Below are 23,752 nucleotides of genomic sequence, written 5' to 3'. Positions count from 1 at the left end.
GCGCAGAAATCTTTGACGCCCCAGCCTGGGCGTTAAAACTCTCTGCCTGCCTAAATTTTTTTAGAAGTGCTCGTCATTTTATCCGCACATAACGGAAAAATAACGAACACTTGGGGGGTACAACACGTATCCAAATAGGCTCACCAAAAAAAATATAGCCATACAAAAAATAGTCGAATTTCATTTTTTACGCGACTTACGGCAAAAAAAAACGGCAGACGAAAATAATGATAATACTTCACTCATTTGACCGGTTAAGTAATATGCTTCCACCTCAGGGCATATCTATTAAAATCCAGCATCTTAGAATTTATTCTAGCTAGAACTACACGCGACCTGATTCTGACAAGATACGTAGGCAATCCTTACCAAGGATTCGGTCCAATAAAAAAAAACATATATAAATTGTGCAAAAAGTGTTAGACACATAAAAATATAAAAAAGAGGAGAAACAAAATAAATGAAAATGAAAAATAAAATACGCCTTTATTGAATAATAATAAGAAGGAAAACAAAGTGCTAAGAAATGAAAAAACAAACACAACTGAAATAAATAAAGGGCACCTACACCCTAGCAAGAACTACACTACTCTAGTTCTTCCGGATCATCAAATAAAGTCTTGTAGAGGGCAATGTTCGCAGGATCCACCCCCACAGTCTTCTGCGCTGCCCCTATATCAATATCCATAAGAATCGGCTCCTGGACACTAACTTCCAAAGATGCCAAGGCTTCAGAAACATTCTCGGTTATAGCCCGCTCAGCCTCAAGGGCACAGACAATGGTGGGAGAAGAATTATTATCATCACACTAGACTAGCCACTGTTTCTACAGGCGGCTGAGCCTTCCTAATCCATACATTGTTTCGGCGATGATCTCCGCGAGAGTCTGCACTTCTTTTAACAACAGCAGGCCCCTTCATGTTAGGCACCTTTTTAGGCCTAGAACTCGAACGGGGAGGAACTTCCTTTCGCTTTCGATCAGGACGAGCCTTCACAGTCTTAATACCATGGGTGCGAGGATTGGTAGAATCACGGCCCTCATATCTGACCCGAATGCGAGGTATCAAAAGCTCAGCCGGCTCCCCATTTCGAGCCTCGGTCCTCACAACCTTATCATCGGAGCTCATCCACAACTTGTAGTTTTCAGAAAGACCCACAAAGCCATTTATAGCTACGGCCCAACGCAGGAGACCATCATAATACTTAGCCCACGCTTGAACTCGTGCTTGTGAAAAGGCCGCTACTTTAGGAGGTACCGTATCAGAAAAGGGGATAGTCTGCCTTAAACCGTATTGACGCATGACTCGGTAAGGGAAAATATAAATGGGCCGAGATAGCCCCAGCAAGGAAACATAAACCGATACATCAGAACCCCCCGTCATAGTAGTCAAACCCCACCACGGTACCACCCACTTAATAGAACAGATACCATGAGTAAAAAAGGAGGCCCACTCGGCCTCGTCCTGGCCTCGGTGCAAATATTTTCGGTTACCCAAGGCTATAGGGCGATAATGTTTAGGATCGTCAGGAGTTTCCAAGAGCCTAAGTCGTTCCACGAGCCAAATCTGCAAAAAACGGGTACGATCAAAAAAAAAAAAAAGAAAGAAAACGGTTCCTGGGGCGCAGTTTCAACGCCCAGGACCAGGCGCCGAAAATTCTAGCGCCCAGCCATGGGCACTGAAACTTAGCCCCAAGGCAGGACGAATAAAAAATATATATGCAAAAAAAACGTATACGTGCGCAAAGAAAAAATTGATTACCTGCAGTAATAGGGGGCTTCCCTTAAAATATTCAGATTTGGCATCCTTCTTCAGCTCATCCGCACTCAGCAAAATCTCGGCAACAACCAACGGCACAATAGAATAGCAACTTTCCATCTGGCTAATCAAGGGGATCAACCTTATGTCACCGAACTCACCATTGTTATTCGACAGCAAATAATGATTCAACAAGCAAAATACAAGGGCTCGAATATTCAATTTCTGTTCGGTCATATTCTTACTAGGCCTAAAGTGATATTTTACAAGTTTTGCCAAATTAACCTCATCACCTGCAACAATTTCAGCAAGCATGTTAGCCTCTAGTCCTAGGAAAGCCCCTATGGTTGTTTTACCCTCTTCAATAGTGCCAGGAGTGGCAGGGGTAGCATTAGTAGGATAACCAAGGATCGCAGCGAATTCATCTGGCAAAGGACATATTTCGTTGCCCCGAAAGACAAAAACATGATGATCGGAATCCCAAAAGCTTAGGGCTGCATGCAGAAAATTATAGTCAATATTAATTTGTTGTAAGCCTAAAAGTGCCTCTAAGTGGTATTCTTTCAACAAAGCCTTTTCTGTAGGAGTAAGGGCCCGTAGCCAACACCTAACAGCCCGTTGGAGTGAGAAAGTAGGAATCGACATGACGAAAGCAAGGAGTAACTAAAACACAGCAAAGAAAGAAGGAAATTGAGAGTGATGGAAAATAGGGACGTATCTAGCCCCTATATATAGCTGAACGCATCAAGTGACATCCTGATCCCATTCGGAACCGCGTTAAGAAATCCGAAAGTCAAAATTCGCCAGGAAAGGACTTTCGGCGCTCGAAGCTGGGCGCCGAAATAATTAACGCCCAGCCTTGGGCGCCGAAAATGCAGCCCAAGGCCCAGATTTCACAAAACGCGGAACAGGAAAAGACTTAAAACCGTGTTGCTAGACACGAGGCCCTATTGCAATTAAGATCAAGCCCAAAAGCACCTTTAAGCTCCCAAATAGCAAAAGTGAATGGTAAAACTTGGTCGAAACTTAGACTTGTCTCAAGGAACATATATGTACACTTTTCAAAACAAATATGAAATATCAAGGTCATTCTTCGAAACACCAAAAAATGTTGTTAAGTCGTTGGTTTCTCAAATAAAAAAATGTTTGTCTGTCAAAAGATTAATCCGGGCCAAGCTAAACCGGATGTCGCCTGAAAACTGAAGTCGCACCCCACGGCTTCGCCGAAATAGCACACCACTATGAAAGGTCGCTCGCACATACGAGCACGACCCCAAACATGATTACAAGACGTTATGAAATACGCGAAAAATGACCGACAAGCCCGAGTGCTTGGGGGCTCGCGAAAAGTATACTCCAACAAAGAGTGCGCAATCGAAATCACATTCCCGGACTACGCTATACGCCGTCCCATGTTTGGATGATCTCAAAAGAACAGGTTCAACCCCAGAAAAGGGATCGTCATTGACACTTGTACATGGTCCTCTGATCAAAGACCAAGTGGTGGCAAAAATCGAGCCGTAAAGACTAGCTCAAAACCACGAAAGCAGACGGTCGCAAGACAAAGGTCCGTCTAAACCCATTGTCAACCCACGTTCAGGTTACAACTAAATCCGAGAATCCCTCGGAAGAATTCGCTCCTACAAAGAATAAATAAAAAGGAAATCTCAAAAGAAATCACAATGAACAAAAAATAGGGACTTGCCCACCTCAATCAGGCAAGATCGTGCCACGAACCACGCGAGTTCCAAATCAAGAAAAAACGAATTCAGGGACGTCCACCCTCAGCGGACAGGGCTCGCCCACCTTCAGCGGGCGGGGTCTGCGTCACTAGCCTCGCGGATCCTCAGTTTTCGAAAAATAGAATCTTCAAAAAACAAAATGAAACAGGCTCGCCATCTTCAGCCGGCCGGGTCTACGGTGCAAACCACGTAGGTCCTTATTTTCAAAAAATAAAAACAAATTTCAAAATAGATTCGTCCACTTCTATCGGAAGGGGTGTCCACCCTTAGCGGACATGCTCGCCATCTTTAGCCGGCGGGGTCTGCGTCGCTAACCGCGCAGGTCCTTAGTCGCTGCAGCGATAACTTTTTTTGGTTTTCCGTTTTTCCAAAAAAGAACGATGTGAGTAGCTTTTGGTTTTCCGTTTTTTCCAAAAAAGAACGATGTGAGTAGCTTTCCCTTTTTCCAAAGATTGGTTTTCCGTTTTTTCCAAAAAAGAACGATGTGAGTAGCTTTCCCTTTTTTCTTTAATTTAAAAGAATGGTTTTCCGTTTTTTCCAAAAAAGAACGATATGCTGGATTTTTCTTCGTTTTACGTCCCATAAAAACAAGGGGGTTTTCTCGTTTAGCTAACCCTGAAAATGAGAATCTTTAAAAATATGTTTACCTCGTGATTAGGCTTGGCCAGGCCCAATTACACTTTATAGCTTTGATTTCGAAAACATCTGTAGCTACTCCCAATGACAAAGTGAGGGAGTTCCTACGCCTCTTTAGATACTTCCAATGACAAAGTGAGGGAGTATTCTATACTATCCGTTGACAAATCCCAATGACACGTGAGGGATATGTCGACACTTCAAGTGATGACCCTTAAGTCAAATGTTATCACTCGGGGGCTCGTGAGACCCTCGCAAAAGAAGGTCACCATGACTTGTGTGGCGCACTCCGTCTAATACTTTGACCATCGTCTTACTCCAAGACTCAGTCAAAGTGGGGGCTAACTGTAGACACCTACTTTTGTCCCCATTCCCGAAAGGGAAGGTTCGATGATGAGAGCATAAATCTCCACTTGATAACGCATCTCCTATAAAATAACGAATCTCGATCACCCCTTTTCATTTCACCCGAAACCTGCTATTTATAGAAACCTGGTATTTATGGAAACCTGCTAAAAATAGTAACTGCCGTAATGGGTAGTTGTTAAAAGTGGCAAGTCATAAAAGATAGAAACCTGTCAGAATTAGGTGTTGCACTCCAACATAAATCCTAAATGAGATAGAAATTGCGAGAGAATCCTATTCCTAATATGATTCGAGTTCGTAACGGGCCCAGACGCATTCCGTCATAAGGTTAATACGCACTAAAAGACTCAATTAAGTCTCAAACACTCCGGATTTTAGGAATCCGAATCAGACTAAGAAAACAGCCCAGACCCTATTTTCAACGCCTGGTTCTGGGCGTCGAATTCTTCGGCGCCCAGACCTGGGCGCTGAAAATACCTGGGGCGTATTCTTTCCTAATTCCTCGTGGATTAGAGTTCTACAATTCTATCTTTCCACGAAATCTTTTCTATAAATAGGGCCCTAAGTTCGACGTGAAAAGAGAAACCCACAATTATTATTCTGAGTATTGACTCTAAAACCCTTAAGCCTAAGCCTCACGCTGCAATAACTGATCACGCGTTCTGTCGCAATCGATCCATAAATCGAACAGAACGTATCCTGTCCCATAACTTGAGATTCGTTAAATAAAAGGAGAAATAGCAAAGTCAAAGTGGTTAGTTTTCTGAGAACCGTGACGCACCTCTCAAGGGTGCGTCGTAACGTGTCCCTTTTCTATGATTTAATTGCTTTCCTCGCCCTTTTTATGAACTGTTAAACTAACTAAATCTGATTGTTCTATCACGCCTAATAAATATGATATTTTTGGGAAATTGGATTATCATGCTAGGTCCCTTAATACAATCTAAATCTGATAATCGCGCTCGATCTAGTACTATATGTTGCATATTGTTAAAATCAATTCAGATTAGTTTAATAGTTAACACATGTCCCTTCAATTATTTATGCTGAGCTAGTAAGGATATCCTGCCTCTGGAGTTATCGAAGAGCGAGTACTCCTCTCGGTAGTTACAGTCCCCCGAACCCTCAATCTCTACCTTGCGGGTGTATGTTGAGAGATCCCCACACCAGGGATCACAAGGGAACCTACGGCCGTCGTGGTCAAACATAATTGCACTCCCTTTATGTCACGATAACCGGGTTTTGTCAGTTTTTCTCATTGTCGTTAAAAACTGAATGGCGACTCCTATATTACTAGTCAATTGGGTGTAAACTCACAGGAAATCTAATTACACTTGATTTGACAAAAAGAAACGTCACACCCACGAGGGACAAGGTCACGCATTAGCCTCGTGCTTTTTCGACCCCCTCACACTAACACCACCTTATCCACAATATACTTTTTCCAGATCCTTCTAATGAACCCTTCCATCACATGAATTGGGGGGGTTAGCACCCACAACATAGCATATGATCGAAGAATTCCAAAAATCCAACTCCTCCTGTATGTCATCAATCTCAATCTGAACAGGGCTAGCAGGGGTGTTTGCAGGATTCAATTCATTTACATCATCATCAGCATTACTATAAGCATCTATACTACTAACATGATCATTAGCAACTTCATCAAACTGCTGTAAAATTGGTACATGAATCATACCAATATCAACATTTCTAGTATTGCTCACCATATTAGCAGATTGATGAATTGATTGCATCCATTCATTGAATGAGTGCCTCATTTCTGACCGAGCTTGCAGATGTTCCAATCCAGACCTAGGTGTGAGAATCTCATTCTCAGCTGACAAATCCAACGCCTCCACCCCCAAAATCTCATCAATCGATCGAGTTTTGAGGGCTTGAGAATCCGATGAGGGGCCTCGTGGCTTCTGCTTTGCATTTCCATGCTTGCTTACTTGCGAATTTACTCCTAGATTTCCTTTCCATGGCAGCAGTGCAATGGAGAAACCATGCACCGTGGGAAACTTGGGGGAAAAGGCAAGTTTCTCTCTCGCTTCTCTCTAGAGTTTCTCTCTCTAGAGTTCTTTTGAAATCATACTTTGAACTTCAAATTATTTGCGAGAGACAACCTCAACATTGACTTATGTTTTTTGGTTGTTGACCATCATGTGCAGGGCACATGGCCTCACTTTTGGCTATTCTCACCCTTTTTTCCTCTAAAATTTTCAACTATAAAAGCTAAACAAATAAAAGTTGATTTTCTGGGTTTCGGGGGAAGAAACAGAGGGGAAAAGGGTGAACATAGCCGACTTCGACAACACGTGACCACGCGATGGTCAAAGGCCGGAAAGTGGGAACTCGCAAAGAATTTTTACTTTAAGGTATGACTTTACTCAAAAAAAATTATAAGGTTCTTTCTCGTAAATTTTAAGCTATGAAATGTCCTTATTGTCAAATTTGCCTTTACTTTATTAAAATCTGGATGTAAAATGTCCACATGTGTCGATAAAGTGGGATCTAAATGAGAGAGGTGAGGGAGAATACACCAATTCTTAAATGGAGTTGGTCCACACTAAATTTATTGTGGATCATGCCTTAAAATAAGTCAACAACTTGTTCCTAATTTATTTTGGCATTTTATTAGGATCATTATGAAAAAATATACCAAATTGGTGTATTTGATACATGGTGTGCTTGAATAATGTGATTTTAAGTAACAATTCGCTTTTAAAAACACAAGGGTACTATGATTCAAAAAATGGTTACTATATCTAAGAATTTTGGTGTTTAATTTATTATAGTTACTATATGAACAATAAAGCTCATTATGAGTGTAAAAAGGTGCTAGAGAAAACTATTAAATTTGGGTCCACACTAATATTATTGTGGACCAAGTCCACGCAAGAATAATCCGGAAGAATAAGTGAAAATATTTCCATTTAAAATATGAAACAATCTCAAATAGACATCCAAAAAGAAAATTGGTGCAAACAAAAAACGACGGAGAGAGTAACAAGTAAAATAAAATAGGCATTTAAATTGAAAATTATTATTAGTCCTAAAACTCTATTTTTTATACTCCATATCGAATACTTCATACTCTGTAATGGATACGGCTTTCGAGCATTCAAATAACCAACGAGTTTTTCATGAAATGTCCCCCAATTTTGAAAATTTTCACCAAATACCCTTCAAGTTTTAATAATTCATAAAATACCTATATTTCAATAATTAATACCACAACTAGCCTTTAATAACGTCATCAATCCTAATTAACCTGATTAACACCTAATTAACCAACTAACCCGTAATTTCATTAGCAAATTTAACGAAATGAGCACTCCTGGCTCTTATATAGAAAATCTTACAAGCCAAAATAAAAGCTTGAATGTTAGACCCATTTTATAGGTAACGACACTTCGATCCTAGCGTGCCCAAAGGCTGCAAAATGCTTCGCAATTTAGAGGCTGGTGTACCTTCAAGAACACTAGTATATACTACTCCCTCAATTCCTTTTTGATATTCCTGTTTCTATAAATATCTTTCTTATTTGATCTTCCTGTTTCTATTTTTGGACATGACTTTTTACCATAAATTTTCCCGCCATCCCTTATTTAATTCATTCACATTTCCCCATTCACCCACCCAATCCTACTTTTATGATTTTTATTACTTTAATAAAAATATATTCTCTCTCCTTCATTTCTTTATTACTTATTTCATTTTCTTATTTTCCTCCCCAAACACCAAATAAGAAGATCATTTAGGAATGGAGGGAGTACCTTCATTTCGAAATATTAGGGACAAATTATCCTTTCACGCTTGCTAATGTAAATGTTTGGAAATTAATAACTCTAATTTTGTATGCGTAAAAATTATAAAAAATTGATATTTCGAAAGTACATATCGAGATGAATCAAACAAGAACCCACACGAGACACGACTATATTTTCTTTAACCATGAATCACAGATGATGGTCAAATTGAAATTTGTAAATTAGTGTCAAAAGTCAAAATTCCCATATTATTTCGAAACAGAGAGAGTAACTAAAAGAACATTTGGTTACATGGATACATTTATTATTTATATGTTTAATAAATACTTCCTCCATTTTTTTATTATTGCACCATCTACATTGGGCACAAAGATTAAGAAATGAGGTAAAAGATGAGAGATTGACAAAAATACCCATGTGATTTAGTACAAATTTTGATGTAAAGAATAAGTGGGGTTTGGTCCCCACCACACATATAAGGATAGAAATGTCATTTCATGGGGTAAACTTACTAAAAAAAAGAAATGGTGCAATTAATATGCAACTTTCGAAAAAGGAAAATGGTGCAATAATAAAAAAATGGAGGAAGTAGTGAATAATATACAAAGTATTATTATTTTTTATAACAAAAAAGTAAAATATTACATCACATGTTCTTTTGTCGTAGTGTCGTACTACTCTTTAGCTATGTTTCTTTTGGTATACCATAATCCATAGACCACGTACTACATCTGATTCCCGATTTTCGCTTTCCAAAAAATGAAACTTGGGCAAAAAATGAAACTTGACCACGTGCTAAGATGATCCAGTAATAACAACCACCAAAGTGAACCATTTGACTTGATGTAACCCATCACTGTGGAAAAAAAGAAGTAGAGTAGGAAATTGTCCATTTTAAACCATTTGACTTGATTTGATTTGTCACTGCCTATTGGCGCCTTTTCTTCCGGTTTCCTTTCTTCAGACAGACTTTTTGCCTTGCCTCTTTCAAAGTTACAATATCCAGCTTCTTGGGAAATTAAAAACCAAAATAATTTGTAAAGGTTCATTCTTTTAATCTATAGTCGTCCATTTTTTCTTTGGTTTCTTTCATCTTTACTTTCCAGCTTTTTTTTATCTATATAAAATCAGGGATTTGGATTTTGTGCATTTTCTGTGTCTTTGAATTGCTGGGTGTGGTGTGTGAGTTTTGGTTGATTGTAGAATGTGAGAATTTTTCCTGCGAAATTATAATGTAGAAGCTGAAAATATAATTTGGAATTATCCGGGTTTTTGTTTTGTAGCTTCAGTAAGAGAGTTATGGAAGAAACAATGGCGAAGCCGCCAAAACAAAGAGGAAGGCCCCCTAAGGTGAGAATTGAAGCAATGGAGAAGCGAAAAAGAGGAAAATCCCCTACCCCTAGCCCTAAGGTGAGAGTTGAAGCAATAGAGAGACGAAAAAGAGGAAGGCCCCCTAAGGTGGAACAAAAAGGAGGAAGGGCCCTTAAGTACGATCCATCGCTACCTGGGTTTTTCAAGATTTATTTGCCAGAACACAATTCAAAGCAATTGGTAATGTTTTTTTTTTAAAAAAAAAAAAAAAATCAACCTAATATTGTTTGTTTTGGTTGTTTATACAATTACAAGTGGTTTTAAGTAAATTCATATATCTAGAAATAAGTACACCTAAAACTAGTACCTTTTGGTGTAGAACAAGTTAAGGGAGAATCATTGTGTTGAAGAGATTTCTCCATATGTTTTTATGGACTCTTTGTTCTTAGGTTAATAGACTAGCTTACTTTCCCCCTCAAAAAAAATTAAAAAAAATTCTATAAATTAGGTGCACCTAAGACAAAGTGTATGTTTTAGAAGGTGGATTTTTGTCTTTCTTGTACCTATTTCTATGCCGGGTTTTGTAAGAAATTGTAGCTTTTCATATATAGGCCCTGTTCGGCAAAATTAGCGGTAGCGGTTAGCGGTTGAGTAGCGGGTAGCGGTTAAAGTAGCGGTGAATAGTAGCGGGTAACGGTTAGCTGTCGAAGTAGCGGTAACTAATATGAGTGTTTGGTAAAAGTAGCGGTTGATATTATAAAAATAAAAATAAAAATAAAAGCAAGAATATTATTTAAAACTTTATTATAAATTTATCAAACGCTATCCGCTACCTTAAACGCTACTAATTTTAACGTTTGACAAAAGCTACCCAACCGCTACTTCAACCGCTAACCGCTACCTAAATCGCTACTTTATCAAACACTTACAAATTTTACAAGTAGCGTCTTAACTAGGTCAAAACGTTACCCGCTACCTCAAACGCTACCGCCGAACACGCCCATAGCCGTACATCACCATGATTTTAGGACTTGATTTCCCCCCTTTAAGCGTTTGTATGCACTTGTACATAGTCTAAGAGTTTGTGGATTTTAAAAAAACAATGCTAATTCCACTTTTGAAATCATTTCTAATGAGGGTGAGGAACAGAGGAACACAAGCCATTATCTGATAACTGAGAATTAACCAGATACAGTTTGGTTGTTGTTGGTGGGTTGACGCCTTTCCTCATTCGCAATGTTCTTATAGAGTTTAGTACATTATGCTTTCAAGTCCAAATTTGTGGTGAATATGGTGATCTTCGTGTCTGGAAATTTGAGCCTGCTCTTTTGTTAGGACTTCAGAAGTTTCTTTACTGTCAGAGTGTGGCTTCTTACTTACCAGAGACTTGGTGTTTTTACCTAATTTTCTTACACATGCTTCGTTGGATATAGAGATACCTGAACTGATTCATATTGCAGGTGATACCTCTTCATTTCATCAAGAAATTCAATGGGAAGGTTTCCAAGGAAATCATCTTGAAAAACTTTCAGGGAAAAGTTTGGGATGTGGAGTTAGAAAAGGCTGGATCCAAGTTGCTGATCAAAAAAGGATGGGAAAGTTTTGTGATTGATAATGCATTAGAGCGAGGAGAGTTCTTGACCTTTACCTACAGGAAGAAAGATGTTTTCATTGTTGAAATCTTCGGTATTGATGGGTGCGAGAAGGGAAAAACTATGGCCACTGATCAGTCTGATGTGAAGCTGAAGCAGGAGCCAAACTTAGGTATAGTTCTTTGAAGAAGCATAACTTTTTATTTTTTTGCACTCCTTATATCTCATGATACTAATCATATTGATTATGATGCATATATCTGCAGTTTCGCCTGAAGGAGTGACAACCACTATACGATTCACAAAAGTTATGGAGGAAAAGACTTATGACATGGTAATATATCTTATTATATGCTGGTATTATACTGTTTATATTGCATTGTTTTTTATGTCTAAAAGTTGCAAACAGTTAGGAATATGAATAAGATACCTTGAAAGAATATTTTCTCCCTTGGAGATTGTTGCTTGTGAGATTGAGTTGTTAAGAACTGAGGCAGATCGAGCCTGCAAATTCTGAGCTGAAGCTCGATTTTGAGTTTTAGTTAGGCTTTGTTCTCTTCACCTTATTCTTATTGCTTATTAGATCAGACCAGAAAAACTAGACCAGACCAGAAAAGGCAAAAAGCACTCACATAAAACATTCAAACTAGATCAGACCCAGAAACTAGAAAAATCAGACTAAAAACTAGAAAAATCAGACCAAAAACTATAAAAATCAGACCAGATTAGGTGAAGAGAACAAAGCCTTAGCCTAGCCTAGATAATTCTAGTAAGCCCTACTTTCATAACATCCCTTCAGAAGTAGCCTGCCTATGTCCTGGTTTGCCTTTTTTTTTCTCTTCTGTATTATATCAAATGTAAACTAAACAATCTCCTTTAGTTCATATCCGATGAGCTAAGAAGAATTGTCTGAAATCTTCCATTGCATTAGACTTTTATGACTTGTGAAGTACATTATCTGAACAAAAATCATCTATCCAAAAGACTAATTATTGGAGGAGTTTACATTCTGATTTGTAAGTTTATTATGTGCAGAACATTCCTGCGCGATTATTCAGTGAATATAACATAGAAATGCCCAAAGTTAAAACTTCAGATGTGATACTTGTTCGGAACAAACAAGGATTTTCGCAGGAAATGAAGCTCTGGCACAGGGTTGACCGTGTAGTGGTCAGTCAAGGGTGGAAAAAGTTTCTGCTCAAGTGCAATATAAGAAAGGGAAACGAGTGTGAATTTGAGATTGTTCTTGGTAAAGACAGAAAGATCAAAGAGGTGATTCTGTTACAAATTCGCCCCACAAAGAAAGGTTGCTCGAAAAGCTGCTGTCGAAACTTGTTAGGCCAAAAAACAGGTGAACGGATATAATTTTGCAGAGGCTCATACTAGGTTATGGAAGTACTGGTTTTTTTTTATGGTTATGGAACAACTTTTGCCAGATTTCAACGAGATCAAATGTCGGTTTCTACGTGTATGGGACGTGAAGAGACAAGTTTACATAGTCCCTAGGCCTTTTCTTGAGCATTCAAATGTGATACTCCTTTCATCAAACTAATATTTTGTTACCTGTGCTTGAATTTGGAATACCATAGCAGTGTAGTACATTCTCGAACCTAAACTGAGGTTTTGGTAATTGCTAGGTAACTAGAATTTCAGATTGGTTTAGTTTTGAACTTTAGGGCATCGTGATTTAAATGCTTTACAAGGATTTATTCATCCCGGGTTAGCAGGATAGACTCTTTGGAGGGAGGAGGGGGTAAGCGATCCCTAGGGGTAGAACTTCAACCTCGAGGTTGGGGAGAGGAGGGGGGGTAACGGATCCATGGGGATTGAACTTCAACTCCGAGGTTAGAAGGTACTTTGAATCAGAACTAGAACCTGCTAGGTACTTGCGGTTTCGTAGCCGGAACCTGTAATTCAAGTTTCGATTTCGGGTAATAAAATTGAGAACATATATGTTGCAACAGGGTCTAGTTCTTAATTTTCTCTAATGGATTCCATTATCGAATACTCAAAATTTGGAACTATAATCAAATCAAAATCTACCTAAGCACGAAAACGTAAAATAATCTAAGCTCTTTTTTGAAAATATTAATATAGAGTTACAATTTAAGCCCAAACTAAAAATTACGCTGAATCGAACCCCTAGCAACATGTACAGTTCTCATTTTCAGGAATTTGGTGTAACAACCAACAAATTTCTGATCTGGTTCTTGAACTTTTAACAAGGTACCTGTTATGCTCAACCTTAATTAGAATGAGTTCAAAACATAGCTTTGGTAATACACACAATTGATTTTGCTTTTCTAATGAAATCAGGAATGAAGTAGCATACCAGGTAAAAAGTAGAATAGTGAAGTAGTACCATCAATTATATAGTCATTCACATAATTGTGATTCCTTGAAACATTAAATATACATTATCGATCAAAACTAAAATCCTCCTATATTTTCCCCCTCGACTTGATTTTTGAATAAGTTGTATTTCCATTTTGAACATTCATCATTAATTTAGTTGAATGGTTTGGAGGACTTTCCTGATTTTGCATGCCACATAACAAACTTGATAAAGTATCTGTTGTTGATTAGCCGCAAAAAAAATTAAATCAACATTAATTTCCCCTCACCACTATTTTTTTTTGTTAAAAAAAAAAATCTCCACTTGAATAAAATAACTAATAATCAAATGTGTCATCGTCATATGATTCAGCATCATCCTCTACCATCTCACCCACCAATAATCCACCCAACAACCCGGCCCCGATACCTGTTGCCGCGCCTAACCCGAATTTGCTCTTTTTCGGTTTTTGTTGTACTTGTTGTTGTGTGTACCTTGTGGGTGATTGTCCTGCGTACCCGTACCCACCAGGAAACCCGTACCCGTAACTAATATGAGGATTAGGGAATGGCTGAGGAACATAATGGGGTTGATACCCATATCCGCATCCATATCCATATCCATGTCCGTAACCCTGAGGCGGGTATCCTGGTTGAAGTGCACCGTGACTAAATGGTGTGGCCCCACCTATATTCGGGTCTGGATACACACTGGGTTTATATTTCGATTTGGGCTCGGAGGGTGGGGGTGATCCAAATCCCGATACAATACTTGAACCTACTCCCGGATTTGGACTTACCGCAGGGTAAGCTATAACCGGGTCTTCAAGCTTTCGTTCTACACTTAGGGAGAACTTTTCTCCAAATTTAAACGAAAATTCTAATTTACCTTTAAATTTCCCGTTCAACGTTTGGACTTGGTACACCACATCTTTTTCATGGTTAATAACCTCACCCGAGCTCCCATCCCCAACACCAAAATTATCTAATAACTCCTTTAAGGGTACATAAACACGACCTATTTCCTTATCCCCAAGGGTTCGGTGTGACATAATCTGAAAAACTAGACCAAGTCGGTTCATCCGGGCGGCTGACTCATCAAATGTAAAATTCATCTCATGGTTCCACTTCGGGTTGGTCCCACCATCTTTATCAACCGTGGTTCGTTGTATGGACCGCGGGTCCCCGGAAACGGATCCGATTATATAGACATCCATTTTGGAAAAGACATTTACGTCCTTTAAATCCTTTGCACATAATAATTTCACCTCAATTGGTCGATGCTCCATTTTCTTTTTTTTATTATTAAGTTATTTTTCTTCAAAGTTTAGATTTTTTTGTCCCCCCTTTGTGGGGCTAGGAGCTCTAGTTGTGAGGGGATTGGAAAAAGGGAAAAAATCAAAGAAGTTTTGAGGAGAGAGAAAAATGAAAGAGTAGGGTGGGTTATACATGAGAGGGGATGATTGGATGAGAGGAAATTATGGTAATTTAAATGGAAAAATAGGAAGTTGGATGAGATTTTGTAGTAACCAAAGTTTAAGTGTAAGGAAACGGACCAACTTTAGAGGTTCCAAATAAATTGGAGCCATTGCTAGTGTGATTCCCTTTAAAAAGATTTTACGCGTCGAAGGATAAATATGGTGTGTCACTAACTTACGGAGTAATTCTAGTAATGGTACTGCTATTTTAAGAACATTAAGTTTACAAAATTCACAAATTACTTTTGTTTGGGCTCCCAATTGATTCTCAATTGGGCCACTAAGTCCAAAGCCCAATGGCTCTAAACAAACAGCATCAAACCCACCAATGGCTAGTCAGCCATCCATCAAGGCCCAAGGCCCAAAAGCAATAAATGACCTATGGGCATTTATTATGCAAACACTATAAATAGGCCGCCAAGGCTCACACCTCAATGTACGTCCAATTTATCGCCTTAAGACTACTCTTCTAGAGAACTTCTCTCTAGAATCCGAGCATCGTTCTTACTTAGGCATCGGAGGGGCTTTCCTCGGAAACACCCCCGAGGCTAGTGACTTTGCTCTTGTGCAGGTGAATTCGGACTCTACTCATTCAAACAAGCAAGATCTTCAACACATACAAAAGGGCCTTCATTCGAAGCCCATTGTTTCCATCTTTACAACACCGGAACAATTTGGCGCCGTCTGTGGGGAAGAACACTTCAAAGCCTTTGAAAAACATCAATCACCTCTTTCCGCGAAAATGGTGAATGATGTTGTTAACAACAATGACGACGATATGATGGTGCGGTCAGATTCAGAATCTGACCAAGAGGAGCACCCTCAATCGATGGCGAGGTCACAGCCAAGCAGAGCTACGACCGCCACAAATGCAGGACCTCCGATTCCAACTAGGGAAGAGCTCACTGCGGCCATGACCATCATGCAAAACTTCCTCTTCAATGAGAAGCAGCAAGGACTGGCAAATGACCGCAGAGAAGAGAGGAGGACCAGGCGAAGGCTGAACAAGCCACCCAGTGCGGAAGTGTCCAGACCCGAACGAGAACTCCTTCCCTTGACAGGTACACACTTGACGTCGAGGTGGATGGAAAGCACGTGGGACACCCAAAAAAGGGCACAACAGCAACCAGATTGGTTTGCGAGACCATCGCCTACTCCAACAGCTCTCCAAAGCGAATCAACTACTCGTAACACTCGGGTCCGAAGCTCGGTGCTCAGCAGGTTGAGGCCCTCGGTCCACTCAAGGTTAAGACCCTCGATCCATACGAGACTCGGGGTGGGCGAGCCAAGCAGATCTGGCGAACGACCCGAGGTCAGTAGCCGAGAGAGAAGAAGAGACAGGAGGCATGATCGAACCCCTAGCCCCCATCGTACGCCCGAACGTTCTAATCACAGAACCTCGGCAAACGAAGGCATCAGGGCTAGACTCGGGAAAAGAATCATGACTCCCACGTCATCCCCTTTCTCGGACGAGCTGATCATGGAAGAAATACCGAAGGTAAGACTGCCAGCGCACCTAACCTACAGCGGAATCACAGATCCGAGGGATCATGTCATCTCCTACGAACAGCAAATGTTCTTGAGTCCCTACTCCGAAGCATGTTGGTGTAAATATTTCCCAACCACGCTAACCGGAGTGGCGGGAGAGTGGTTTAGATCGCTGCCGAAGGGATCGATCAAGAGCTGGAAAAAGCTGAAAAAGAGATTCTGCACACAGTTCGTGAGCAACAATCGCCCCGACCGAACCACAGCAGAACTGACCTCAATCCAACAAGAAAGAGACGAAAGTCTGAGGGAATTCATGGCCAGATTCATGAAGGAATCAACAAACATACCAAACTTGCAGCCAGACGTGGCCATCTTCGCCTTGAAGCACGCGCTCCAGGAAGGGAAGTTCCGTGACGAACTCTCAATGAAGAACCCCTCCAGAATAGCTGACGTGCTCCAAATGGCTGATGCGTTCATCAGAACCGAAGAGTTCAACAAGGCCGCTGCAAGATTGAAAGGATCGTCGGATCCGAGAGACACAAAGAATACCCAGAGCAAGCCCGAGGGCAGCTCAAGGAAGGGGAAAGAGAAAGTAGGAGCTAGAGAGATGAGCCCGAAGAAAGACGGGAGTGTTAGGTTATGATACATATGACATTACATAGATCATGCGGAAACAACCATTAACCCAGGAAACATATTATTTACACATAATCATATAGCATAATTTAGATGCATACTCTTTGTTGCGTGCCCTCCCTAGCTGCGCCCGAACCGAACAAGAACAAGTCTTTTAGGACTCCAAGTGTCGTCCCTCCGTAGATAGTCCACAGCACGTCCGGATCCGCCTTAAGATTGACCAACTAGAATCGCCCTTAAGGTACTAGAAAATTTCGGCACTTTTGAGCAAGATGTGTGTTTGATTTTCTCTCAAAAAACTCACTTTTGAATACTTTGAAACTTGTATATAAATTATGACCCCTAGGCCTTTATTTATAGAGTTTATGGAAAAGGAATCGTAATCCTAGTAGGATGCGAATTAATTGAAATTAGAATCCTACATGAATTCTATTTAATTAATTTATCCAATTAGGAATAGACATTTAATCATACACTGACTCTTGCAGATTCAGGAATCACGCATGAGCACAAACTCACACACACACGGCAGCCACAAGGGCTGCCCATGCGCGTGCGAGCAGCAGCCCGCGCAGCACGGCCCACGCAGCCGTGGCCCCTTGGCGCGCGCTGGGCCTGCCTTGCGGTAGGCCTGGCCGCTGCCTTGGCTGGGCTTTGTGGCGCGCATGCTTGCTGGGCGATGGCCCCGGCTTCGTGCTGGGCCTTCGTCCGGCAAGCCTCGTCCGATGCTAATTCGTACGATACGCTTCCGATTAAATTTCCATTTCCGGAATCTATTTCCGATACGAACAATATTTAACATTTCCGATTCCGGAAATAATTTCCGTTTCGAACAAATATTTAATATTTCCGTTTCCGGAATTATTTTCCGATTCCGGCAATATTTCCGATTCTGACAATATTTCCGTTTCCGGTAATATTTCCGATTCTGGTAATATTTCCATTTCCAATAATATTTTCCGATACGTACCATGTTTCCGTTTCCGGCAACATCTACGACTTGGATAATATTCATATTTCCGATACGATCCATATTTCCGTTTCCGGCAATATCATCGTTTCCGGAGTATTCATTTCTTGCCTGTGACGATCTTAGCTCCCACTGAAACCAAGATCCGTCGGTTCCGAATATTCATAGATGGAGTATTTAATGCCATTAAATACTTGATCCGTTTACGTACTATTTGTGTGACCCTACGGGTTCAGTCAAGAGTAAGCTGTGGATTAATATCATTAATTCCACTTGAACTGAAGCGGCCTCTAGCTAGGCATTCAGCTCACTTGATCTCACTGAATTATTAACTTGTTAATTAATACTGAACCGCATTTATTAGACTTAACATAGAATGCATACTTGGACCAAGGGCATTATTTCCTTCAGTCTCCCACTTGTCCTTAGGGACAAGTGTGCATTTCCTAATTCCTTTGTCGCTCGATGCTTGCTCTTGAACATAAGGTAAGAGTTGTCATCCTTATTATGTCCAGAGGTGTTCCTCGGTTTCAGAGTTCAACTGATCAAATAAACAGATAATCATAGCCTATGATTCATCCGAGCACGGCCATGCATTTCACAGTTTCTAGCTCTCCGAGTGGCCTTGTACAACTTTTAAGCATCTCATCCCGATTTATGGGAGGACAATCCCAATCTTGCGATCTTGAGATTAGACTTCGTTTGATAGGTGATTACCTGAGCGTTGCCTTTATAGCCTCCTTTTACGGTGCGACGGTTGGTCAACGTCAAAGCAACCAGTTCTCAAACAAGTAATCTCAAATCACTCAGGTATTGAGGATTTAGTGTCTAATAATTTAATGAAATTTACTTATGACAGACTTTCATCTCTTACAGTAAAGTTTCATAGGTCTTGTCCGATACTAGTCTTCCCAAAGTAAGTATCTATGCAAATGATTATGACATTGCCATGTCCACATAGTTCAAGAAACAGAACTACTAGTCATCTTGCATTCTAATCGTCTAACGTTTTCTATGCGTCCAATTTTATAGAAAACTCCGATTAGGGACCATTTTCAACCTTTGACATTCAAGTTCACTTGATAGACATTTCTTAGTCACAGGACTGGTCCTGACAGTCTATCTTGAATATATCGTCAAGTTGAAGGGACTCATCATTTAATAAACCACAAATTAAATGGAAAAATGAATTTCTTTCATTTATTGTGAATGATTAACCAATAATGTTTTACAAAGATTTAAACTCTAAAACTTTAAAACATTAAACAGAGACATCAAAGCCATTCTCCAATATGCTTGATTCCCATAGCTGCAGTGTGCGAGTTGTGCTTCGCTTGCGGCAGAGGTTTAGTTAATGGATCTGATATGTTGTCATCAGTTCCAATTTTGCTTATCTCGACTTCTTTTCTTTCAACGAACTCTCGTAGAAGGTGAAATCTACGAAGTACATGCTTGACTCTCTGGTGGTGTCTAGGCTCTTTTGCCTGTGCAATAGCTCCGTTATTATCACAATACAGGGCTATTGGTCCTTTAATGGAGGGGACTACACCAAGTTCTCCTATGAACTTCCTTAGCCATATAGCTTCCTTTGCTGCTTCATGTGCAGCAATGTACTCCGCTTCAGTTGTAGAATCCGCAATGGTGCTTTGCTTAGCACTTTTCCAGCTTACTGCTCCTCCGTTGAGGCAGAAGACAAACCCAGACTGTGATCTGAAATCATCTTTGTCGGTTTGGAAACTTGCGTCCGTATAGCCTTTAACAATTAATTCATCATCTCCACCATAGACCAGGAAGTCATCTTTGTGCCTTTTCAGGTACTTCAGAATATTCTTGGCAGCAGTCCAATGCGCCTCTCCTGGGTCTGACTGGTATCTGCTCGTAGCACTGAGTGCGTACGCAACATCCGGGCGTGTACATATCATAGTATACATTATTGAACCAATCAATGATGCATATGGAATCCCATTCATTCGTCTACGCTCATCAAGTGTTTTTGGGCACTGAGTCTTGCTTAGAGTCATTCCATGAGACATGGGTAGGTAGCCTCGCTTGGAGTCCGCCATCTTGAACCTATCAAGCACCTTATTGATATAAGTGCTTTGACTAAGTCCAATCATCTTTTTAGATCTATCTCTGTAAATCTTGATGCCCAATATGTACTGTGCTTCTCCTAGATCCTTCATCGAAAAACATTTCCCAAGCCAAATCTTGACAGAGTTCAACATAGGAATGTCATTTCCGATAAGCAATATGTCGTCGACATATAATACTAGGAAAGCAATTTTGCTCCCACTGACCTTCTTGTATACACAAGATTCGTCCGCGTTCTTGATGAAACCAAAGTCACTGACTGCTTCATCAAAACGTATATTCCAGCTCCTGGATGCCTGCTTCAATCCGTAGATTGATTTCTTTAGCTTGCATACCTTTTTAGCATTCTTTGGATCCTCAAAACCTTCAGGCTGTGTCATAAACACAGTTTCTGTTAAAACGCCGTTTAAGAAAGCAGTTTTGACATCCATCTGCCATATTTCGTAATCGTAATATGCAGCGATTGCTAACATTATTCGAATAGACTTTAGCATTGCAACTGGTGAAAAGGTTTCATCGTAATCCACACCGTGGACTTGCCTGTAACCTTTTGCAACCAATCTAGCTTTGAAAACTTCAAGTTTCCCATCCTTGTCCTTTTTCAGTTTGAAAACCCATTTGCTTCCAATGGCTTGGTAGCCATCTGGCAAATCGACCAAATCCCATACTTGGTTTTCAGACATGGAGTCTAATTCAGATTGCATGGCTTCTTGCCACTGCTTGGAGCTAGGGCTCGTCATAGCTTGCTTGTAAGTCGCAGGTTCATCACTTTCAAGTAATAGAACGTCATAGCTCTCGTTCGTCAAAATACCTAAGTACCTTTCCGGTTGAGATCTATATCTTTGCGATCTACGCGGGGTAACATTTCTAGATTGACCATGATTCTCACCAGATTCTTCTAAAGATCTCTGAGTTTCATCCTGAATGTCATCTTGAGCATTCTCTAGAGTTTGTTGTTCGACTCGAATTTCTTCGAGGTCTACTTTTCTCCCACTTGTCATTTTGGAAATGTGATCCTTCTCCAAAAAGACACCATCTCGAGCAACAAACACTTTGTTCTCAGATGTATTGTAGAAGTAATACCCCTTTGTTTCCTTTGGATAGCCCACAAGGATACATTTGTCAGATTTTGGATGAAGTTTGTCTGAAATTAATCGTTTGACGTATACTTCACATCCCCAAATCTTAAGAAAAGACACATTTGGAGGTTTTCCAAACCATAATTCGTATGGAGTCTTTTCGACAGCTTTAGACGGAGCTCTATTTATAGTGAGTGCAGCTGTATTTAGTGCATGTCCCCAAAATTCTAATGGAAGTTCGGCCTGACCCATCATTGACCTGACCATGTCTAGCAAGGTTCTGTTCCTCCGTTCTGACACACCGTTCCATTGTGGTGTTCCAGGAGGAGTCAATTCTGATAGAATTCCACATTCTTTCAGATGGTCATCAAATTCATAGCTCAGATATTCACCGCCTCTATCAGACCGCAGTGCCTTAATCTTCTTGCCTAATTGATTCTCTACTTCACTCTGAAATTCCTTGAATTTGTCAAAGGATTCAGACTTATGCTTCATTAGGTAGACATAACCATACCTACTGAAGTCATCAGTGAAAGTGATAAAGTAGCTGAAACCACCTCTAGCATTTGTACTCATTGGTCCACATACATCTGTATGGATTAAACCCAATAGTTCATTTGCTCTTTCTCCAACTTTAGAGAAAGGTTGCTTTGTCATTTTGCCAAGTAAACATGATTCGCATTCACCATAATCCTCTAAGTCAAATGGTTCTAGAATTCCTTCTCTTTGAAGTCTTTCTAAGCGTTTCAAGTTTATATGGCCTAATCGACAATGCCACAGATAGGTGAGATCTGAATCATCCTTTTTGGCCTTTTTGGTATTTATGTTATATACTTGTTTGTCGTGATCTAATAAATAAAGTCCATTGACTAATCTAGCAGATCCATAAAACATCTCTTTAAAATAAAACGAACAACTATTGTCTTTTATTATAAAGGAAAATCCCTTAGCATCTAAGCAAGAAACTGAAATGATGTTTTTAGTAAGACTTGGAACGTGGAAACATTCTTCCAGTTCCAAAACTAGCCCGGAGGGCAACGACAAATAGTAAGTTCCTACGGCTAATGCAGCAATCCGTGCTCCATTTCCCACTCGTAGGTCGACTTCACCCTTGCTTAACTTTCTACTTCTTCTTAGTCCCTGTGGATTGGAACATAAGTGTGAGCCACAACCTGTATCTAATACCCAAGAAGTTGAATTAGCAAGTATACAGTCTATAACGAAAATACCTGAAGATGGAACGACTGTTCCGTTCTTCTGATCTTCCTTTAGCTTCAAGCAATCTCTCTTCCAATGCCCCTTCTTCTTGCAGTAGAAGCATTCGGATTCAGAAGTGGGTTGACTGACCTTCCTCTTTGCAGATTTGGTGCCAGTTTGCTTAGTTGGGCTGGCCTTGTTGCCACCTTTCTTAGCATTCCTCTTCTTTCCAGATTTCTTGAACTTGCCCCCATGCACCATAAGCACATCCTGCTTATCACTTTTGAGCGTCTTTTCAGCGGTCTTCAGCATACCGTGAAGCTCAGTGAGCGTTTTGTCCAGACTATTCATACTGTAGTTCAGTTTGAACTGATCATACCCGCTATGAAGAGAATGGAGGATGGTGTCTATAGCCATTTCCTGAGAAAATTGCTGATCCAGCCGACTCATATTCTCAATGAGTCCAATCATTTTGAGAACATGTGGACTTACGGGCTCGCCTTTCTTAAGCTTGGTCTCAAGAATTTGCCTATGAGTCTCGAATCTTTCGACTCGAGCCAGATCTTGGAACATGTTCTTCAACTCACTGATGATTGTGAAAGCATCTGAGTTGATGAACGTTTTCTGCAGATCCGCACTCATGGTGGCGAGCATTAGACATTTCACATCCTTGTTGGCATCAATCCAACGATTGAGGGCAGCCTGAGTGACCCCGTCGCCAGGAGCTTCGGGCATCGCCTCATCTAGGACATACTCCTTTTCTTCCTGCATAAGAACTATTTGCAAGTTCCTTTGCCAGTCAAGGAAGTTTTTCCCGTTCAACTTCTCCTTTTCGAGAATTGATCGAATGTTGAATGAATTGTTGTTTGCCATATTAAAACTACAATTGAAAAGAATAAACAAATAAATAACCATTCACAGTTTCTCTTAATAAACTTAAATTCTAGCATACATGCATAATTCAATGTTTATTAAGCATTTTATTCAAGTTATGTGTTCCGGCAGGTGTGAATAAAATGATTCCAAGATCCTAAAATCATTGAAGAACTAAGCACAGTTTGTCGACTTAATCCTAGAACATCTTAGGTAAGCAAAAGCCTTTTGCTAATAGTCTAGAAACTATTCTTGGTTGATAGGTACGTCTAAGAACTTATTAGGTAAACCTATCGAATTTGCCACGACATAAAAGGACTCCTTACTTATATCGTTGAGTTTCACCAAAACTAACATGTACTCACAATTATTTGTGTACCTTGCCCCTTTAGGACCAATAAGTAACACCTCGCTGAGCGAAAACTA

General features: G+C 40.2%; 2 protein-coding genes across 4 annotated transcripts; one reads left to right on the top strand and one right to left on the bottom strand.

The window, feature by feature from the left end:
* Nucleotides 1-9,151: 9,151 nt before the first annotated feature.
* On the top strand, nucleotides 9,152-12,842 carry LOC110786916 (B3 domain-containing protein At2g16210). Of its 3 annotated transcripts, none has more exons than XM_056827192.1 (5): nucleotides 9,152-9,320; nucleotides 9,561-9,828; nucleotides 11,049-11,352; nucleotides 11,447-11,514; nucleotides 12,216-12,842. In XM_056827192.1, exons 2-5 carry the CDS (start codon nucleotides 9,577-9,579, stop codon nucleotides 12,543-12,545), a joined length of 954 nt encoding a protein of 317 aa, XP_056683170.1. In that variant the 5' UTR covers nucleotides 9,152-9,320; nucleotides 9,561-9,576; the 3' UTR covers nucleotides 12,546-12,842. The 3 variants fall into 3 exon arrangements, with proteins under 3 accessions (XP_056683170.1, XP_056683172.1, XP_056683171.1); XM_056827194.1 differs by lacking the exon at nucleotides 9,152-9,320 and adding an exon at nucleotides 9,327-9,459; XM_056827193.1 differs by lacking the exon at nucleotides 9,152-9,320 and adding an exon at nucleotides 9,338-9,455.
* Nucleotides 12,843-13,523: 681 nt separating this feature from the next.
* LOC110786889 (protein SRC2-like) lies at nucleotides 13,524-14,954 on the bottom strand. The gene has a single exon (XM_021991469.2). The coding sequence runs from the start codon at nucleotides 14,801-14,803 to the stop codon at nucleotides 13,853-13,855; it is 951 nt and encodes a 316-aa protein (XP_021847161.1). The 5' UTR covers nucleotides 14,804-14,954; the 3' UTR covers nucleotides 13,524-13,852.
* Between the last annotated feature and the right edge of the window lie 8,798 nt (nucleotides 14,955-23,752).

Source organism: Spinacia oleracea, chromosome 4 (assembly GCF_020520425.1).
Source record: "Spinacia oleracea cultivar Varoflay chromosome 4, BTI_SOV_V1, whole genome shotgun sequence".
NCBI lineage: Eukaryota > Viridiplantae > Streptophyta > Magnoliopsida > Caryophyllales > Amaranthaceae > Spinacia > Spinacia oleracea.
This window is presented reverse-complemented; position numbering and strand designations above follow the sequence as displayed.

Bases quoted from the DNA above. Each gene is read 5' to 3' on its own strand.
- LOC110786916 (XM_056827192.1), top strand. From the start codon at position 9,577: ATGGAAGAAACAATGGCGAAGCCGCCAAAACAAAGAGGAAGGCCCCCT. The intron at 9,829-11,048 runs GTAATGTTTTTT...TTCATATTGCAG, and splicing joins AACACAATTCAAAGCAATTG to GTGATACCTCTTCATTTCAT. The intron at 11,353-11,446 runs GTATAGTTCTTT...ATATATCTGCAG, and splicing joins GAAGCAGGAGCCAAACTTAG to TTTCGCCTGAAGGAGTGACA.
- LOC110786889 (XM_021991469.2), bottom strand. From the start codon at position 14,803: ATGGAGCATCGACCAATTGAGGTGAAATTATTATGTGCAAAGGATTTA.